Source organism: Austrofundulus limnaeus, unplaced genomic scaffold (assembly GCF_001266775.1).
Source record: "Austrofundulus limnaeus strain Quisiro unplaced genomic scaffold, Austrofundulus_limnaeus-1.0 Scaffold7, whole genome shotgun sequence".
Lineage (NCBI taxonomy): Eukaryota > Metazoa > Chordata > Actinopteri > Cyprinodontiformes > Rivulidae > Austrofundulus > Austrofundulus limnaeus.
The window spans coordinates 1,911,577-1,918,130 of NW_013952409.1; the positions used below are offsets into that span (position 1 = coordinate 1,911,577).

Below are 6,554 nucleotides of genomic sequence, written 5' to 3' on the forward strand. Positions count from 1 at the left end.
GAAAATAGTGCGTCCAACGAGAGGCGTTTTGTGCTTTTTGGCAGCTCAAAATGCGTTCGGTGTGAACGTAGCATTAGAGTACAAAAGAAAATCTACTGTTAGTAAAACTACCTTTATTGGGTAACTACAATCAAATTACTATTCAATAGTAACCTCAAAATTATATTTATAACCAAAAGAATGCAACTAAAATTTGGGGTTAGTGGTTAATTGCAATAAAATATAACTTTAAAACTGTCCAAATTACCTACTACTTATTTAGGTGTTACATAGTGAATTGTAATACATTACCAGGTAAGTACTACATTACTGCCGACCATTAATTACATAGTAAAATTGTACCCTAATTACCACATAATTACATGGTAATAAAGTAGTAATTACCATTTAATTACATTTTAATTACTTGGTAATAAGGGTACCGTAAAAGAAAGCGTTACCTAAAAATCTAGGTGTATAATTATTTTTTCTCTTGCTTGTTTACTTCCCAGAATGGTCTGAACGCTCTCCATCTGGCCTCGAAGGAGGGCCATGTGGAAGTGGTGGCTGAGCTCATCAAGCATGGCGCCAACGTGGACGCGGCCACTAAGGTGCGTTACAGCCCGGCAGCCAAATAAACACAGAGGCACTAGCGCTCGCCCGGGCGCGCGTGCACCGGTTCTCTGCCGCATTCTGCTGAGTTTGCACCTTTCCCCAAAGGCACATTGCTTAAACAGCAGCCGGAGAGATGAATGGCTGAGGAGGAGATCAGATGTAGTAAAATCTGTCGACGCCTCAATGTTTCACCACGTGAACGTCTGCCGTTGGTGTAAAACACTCACAGGACACATTAATGAAGGAATAAATCGCAGTGAATTCATTCAACATGAAATCAATCTAGAAATTGTGCTGATAAATGGCCTGTTTATTAATTATGAATAATAATCATTATGGAAATTATGCGTCAGATACAAGCCTGCTGAGCTGTTCTCTGGTGTGGTTTCTACAATTTATGCTTTAATTGGTCATATATTAATACATTGTGTTGATTACTGTTTCTTATAATTGTGACCCATCACATCAAGCTGAGGATTAGGGCTGGGTATCATGGTCAATTCCCTAAATTGATTTGATTCTTAAAGTTCTGAATTGATTAATCACGATTCGATTCGATCTGCTCTTAATACTGAATGGTAAATGGTAAATGGTACTGAACTTATAGAGCGCTTTTCAAGTCCCCCCGGACCCCAAAGCGCTTTACACTAACAGACATTCACCCATTCACACTCACATTCACACACTGATGATGGCAAACTACACTGTAGCCACAGCTGCCCTGGGGCGCACTGACAGAGGTGGGGCTGCCATACATCCAAGCCATACAAGGTGGGTGAAGTGTCTTGCCCAAGGACACAACGACTGAGACGGCTGGACAGGGGATCGAACCTGCGACCTTCTGGTTCCAGGACGACTCGCCTAACCACTCCGCCACAGCCGCCCCGGCTGAAAATGGCTCAACTGTGTAGCAAAATACAAATTTATTTTATTCAGGGTTTCCTCTACATGTACTTGATCGTGGCGCACCGCCACAGCAAAATAAAAGCTGCCACACCTTCAGAATAAAGTTTTTCTTTTAAAATAATACAGTACATTAAAACAATGTAAAGCATATCAAATATATTAATATATTATATTTTTGGCACTTGTACTAACTATAATCAGAGTTTGAAATGTATTTAAATGTATTTAAAATTTACTTTATTTTGTAAAACCAACACCGTCGGTTCTGGCCTGGCTGACAAAACTGGAGGAGACARTCTGAAGTAGGGAGAGCAAAGGAAAAGAATGGTACCAAGGAAGGTTAAGCTGAATGTTTTTTCTAGCTCAAGCCTGTGAAAATGACCCTGATGTTAACAAATGTAGCCTTTGAACAACAGTATGTAGTTAATTAAGTTTGACAAACAGGTTTGCCTGAGGCAGGTAAAATATATACTCAGACAGGTGGATGTGTCCCGCTGCCTGCCTGACTGGGCGTGTAATTTCTTTTCTTTTGTCCATTTGATTGAAAAATCCTGGAAAATAAATTAAATATAGCATTTTAAAGCACGTAGACATTGGATAATTTCTCAGTTTCTGCCTACCGCTGTAGTATAGCCTTCACATAACTGAAATATTGTCGCAGGGATTATTTCTCCCTCCAGCTGCACGTCACGCAGACTGAACCATTAACAACTCTAGTTGTTGTTGTTTTTTTTCCCCACACACACGTTTTCAGAGGTAAATTGTTAAAAGTTATTGTAAACTGTACATTTCAAATTTAAGACATATCAAGTCTGAAAGGAATTGCAAGTGAAAGTGTACTTTACATCATTCCATCACTGTAAATTTCATAAAGACATTGTTTCTTAAAGTGTAAAAATAACTATAGTGGTAACAAAACWATTTCATTAATATGTCTTCTTTCCCACATTTATACATCCCAGAGAAAACKGTTTCAGTCAAGTGTTTACGTTGCACCATAATGTACCGTAGTTTAGTTCAACAACCTGAACGAGCCGCTTGAAACCTCCGTTTTCCAACAAATATGAGCGTAARTCTTTGCAAACAAAAGTTGCCTTGGCCTGTTATCTTTAAGTCCTGCAGAGTATCAGCTGGTAATAGTGAATCCTTAGTTTATTTATTTTTTATTTTTTTGGTTTTGCCCCAGACAATGCTAACGTAAACATTAGGGCTGAGCGTCAACAGGATGTAAACGTATGGCAAGCCAGGAGTGACATAAAACAAACACACCTCTCGCACAAGATCACTGAGGTTAACGTCATGGGAGGAAAAAAATTGATCTCTTGCCTAATGAATTTATTTTATAAAATTCAAATGAAATCAATCCTACTGAGGATGAAGTGAAATTTGGTCAAAATGGTCTGAGTACATTTTTTTTAGATTTTCTTTTTAAGCTACATTTTGATACCTGGATCATCCTGATATCATGAGATGTTCCAGAGATATGGCTTGATTAGTCTTCCTAATCGGGATAACCCTTTAATATTTGGTCTGAATCCTGTTATTCTAATGAGAAATTGTTGAAATTTTAAAGAGGAAACCTCAAACAATATTTTGATATTAAGATTTACCAGCTGGAAAGGAAAGAAGCTTTACTAGCTCGCAGGGGAAATGACAAAAAATATATATTTTTTTCCTGCTCAGAATCATGTTTTTTTTTTTGTAGCTACCCCTCAAAAAAGTGCTTCAAAAAATTCTTCAACTTCACAGGCAACTTTTAGGTAAGGAGTTTATCCATTATATTTTGACAAAATGCAGTTATTTCAGTCGTGGTAACTAATGCACTACAGCTGCGTAGTCACTTAATCCTCCGTTCATTGTGAAGGGTCACAAATATTTACATTCTCCCTTTTAATTTGTAAAATGTCCAAATTTTAAAGCCAAATTGGTCTCATTTTTTACACCTATTAGCCGAATCCGTGAAGGATTAATCTAGGTCCCACAGTGTAATAAAATCATTTATCCCTCTCAGATTTATATTTAGACCTGGGACAGATGTTTAAATGTGAGCTTTTGTTTCACTTTTCAAACAATTTGACTTGAAGAAATTAAATTAAATTAAAACCAAACTATTGATGAGTAAAAATGATTGATAGTGCAGTATTTGTGTTCCAGCGTGCACACAGACTGGAGAGGGAGGGGAGACGATATGTAGAGTCATCTGAACCCAAACAGCAGATATAGATCTGTGGGGTGAATATTCTTTAACAAGCTGCTCTTTTCCCCAAGATTTATCATGGTTTTGGTTTTTRYCACTTGTTTCTGTTCACATTCAGTAAAAGATCAAACYGTTCATGATCACACGCACCCTGTCGACATGAAACTCTGGAACCCTGTTGTCGAGCTGGTCTCCGATAAATTAAGAGTGTGTTGTAGCTGTATGAATCACAGCATGGTAGCAGCTGCTGTAACACACACACACACACATTTGTTTGTCTTTTGTCACAGAGACTTGACTTCCATAAACTTGCATTGACCTCCATTCATTTACTGATCATTTCTACAACCTAACCCTGTCCCCTTACCCTAAACCTAGCCACCCCAGTACATACAGGATCCTAAATCTAACCTAAACTCAATTCACACACTAGTCCTAACCCTAACCCCTGACCCACCAACAGTATTTTCCTCGATGAGGACCCGACTTTTGTCCTAAACTTCACCAAGCTGTGTGTACAAACAAAAACATGTACCCACACACAACAGGTGTTTTTATCTCAAAGTTTATTGTGTGTACTGCTGTTCTTACCACGTTGTCTAATTTTAGCTGTTTTGTCATTTTCTTCATTTTTATTCTTACATATTAAAATAATCATCTGCTGCCATGAGAGGCAGGCGACCATGTTGCTGCTGTGTGTGTGTGTGTGTGTGTGTGTGTGTGTGTGTGTGTGTGTGTGTGTGTGTGTGTGTGTGTGTGTGTGTGTGNACCAGCGTGTTTACATTTTAATGGTGTCTGTTTCAGTGGTTTTCTGCTGATTTATGAGAAATTATTTATAATAAAATCTTTGTTGTTTGCTTGTCTTTAAATTTGTAGAATATTTGTCAAACTGAGATTTGTTCTGGGGTTGGGCAGTATTGATGCAAAAATGTATCACGATTAATTGTTGCATTTAGTGGATAACGATTAATAAGATGATGGCACTTGCATGTAGCCGATGTGGCCTCAGTGTGCATGTCCTGACCTTTCTCGTACTCCAGTTTCCATCCATGTTTCAGGTGATTAAACACGTTCTTAGTGTTAGTGTTAGCTCTTCTACGCCACCTTCCACCATTGGSCTCACATGCACGCCTGATGGTRATAGTGTCTTACAAAAAMKYACACCATCACATGCCACTAAYTGAAGTAATTGCAAAGTGGCAAATATTAAKAGTTGAYAGTTTTAYTGAAGATTAATTGCACACTGTACCATTTTGCCCAGCCCTAGTTTGTTCACTTTGCAGCATCTTTTTTTTTAACTCCCAGAGAGACTCATGCAGCAGCTAAACCTTACAAATAAAAAATCACTTTCCCTAAAATGTCTTTTCTTTCCCAACAGAAAGGAAACACTGCCCTCCACATAGCTTCTCTCGCTGGACAGACTGATGTAGTGAAGGAGCTCGTCACACATGGTGCAAATGTCAATGCACAATCTCAGGTACACACACAAACATGGATTGCATGATGTCAGGAAAACAAGCGATGTGCGATAAGTGCTTAATATTGCAATATGACTTGTGATAAATGAACAAATATTCAAGTATTGCAGGGTTGATGTCTTTCTGCTCTTGGTTCAGAGCAAAAACAAACAACAAGTAGTTTGTTAATGACTAAAACATTGCCCCACTAAATATTTCTTGATGCTCTTAATACTGAAAACATCCCTTAGTATCATTTTTTTAAATAGATAATGAAAACATTTGAAAATGAGTTAAATAATTTTAAATAAGAATTTACAAATCTAAATCCAACTGTAAATTCTCTCATTGCAACATCTTCTCCTGTGGTCTTGGTTTGATGTGGGATCTTGGGTCCGTTTCGTTAATCAGACTGATGCTGACAAAACACGTAAATGCAACCATTTATTGTAGTTTATTTTGAAATGACTATTGCACAGGCTGTTATTGTGAGGACGATAAATTTTCAATATATAGTGCAGCTCTAATACACACACGCACACACACACCTACACACCCCTGCACAACATAGTCTGTTCAACCATCATGAGTGTGCGCATGCAGATGGCTGTGCACACAGCCATCATGTGTGTGTTTGTGTGCTGTGTCAGCAGCTTTGCAAGACAGCCTGGCTTGAATTCAATAGTTATCTCACACACACACACACACACACACACACRCGCGCGCGCGCGCAAACAGCAGCCATAATAATGTCAATGTCAAAGCCCTGGCAGGAGCTGCAGAGAGGAAGAAAATGACAGTTTTCATAGATTCTGTTCGTTCCTTCATCCATCTCTGAAAATTCTGTTTTTAAAACTCATCTGAGAATAATGTTGAGGGACAAAATGAAAGAAATTCTGCATTATACAACTGTACAATAAGCTATATTTTCTTTGGATGTGTAAAAGAAATATTGATGCACTAAGGTATTTCAATAATTCATTTTTTGATTCTTAAATAATAAATGTTTGTTAGGCTGTAAATGTGCACAGATGCATCATCTGGGTGGATGTTTACTGAGAATACAGGTCACAGGAAATCAGCACAAGAAAAAAAAAGAAAGCAAGAGCAGATGCACAAACTCCAGTCAGCTGCAGTTTCTGGAGGAAGATGAATGGTATTTTACAAGAACTAAAGGGTTTCATGCAGTCCTGCAGCAGGCATGAGTTTGCAGTTTACAGTCTGCCTGATGGAACTTTTCAGTCTAGAATGAATTCAGTTTTTATGAGGAAGAAGAAGCTGATGCAGCAGAATTATAAGAAAAGTATAATATGTGTTGCTATTAAAATGTGTGTTCTCGCTGTAGTGTCAAACACACACACACACACACACACACACACACACACACACACACACACACA

The 6,554-nt window shown here is 38.2% G+C and overlaps 1 protein-coding gene across 1 annotated transcript in view; it reads left to right on the top strand.

Moving 5' to 3' along the window:
- ank3b (ankyrin 3b) overlaps positions 1-6,554 on the top strand; it is a gene marked incomplete in the record, with an annotated part of 112,918 nt that overhangs the window by 23,721 nt on the left and 82,643 nt on the right. The window contains 2 exon segments of the mRNA XM_014032731.1: positions 492-590; positions 5,076-5,174. Of these exon segments, the coding sequence (XP_013888185.1) occupies positions 492-590; positions 5,076-5,174 (198 nt within the window).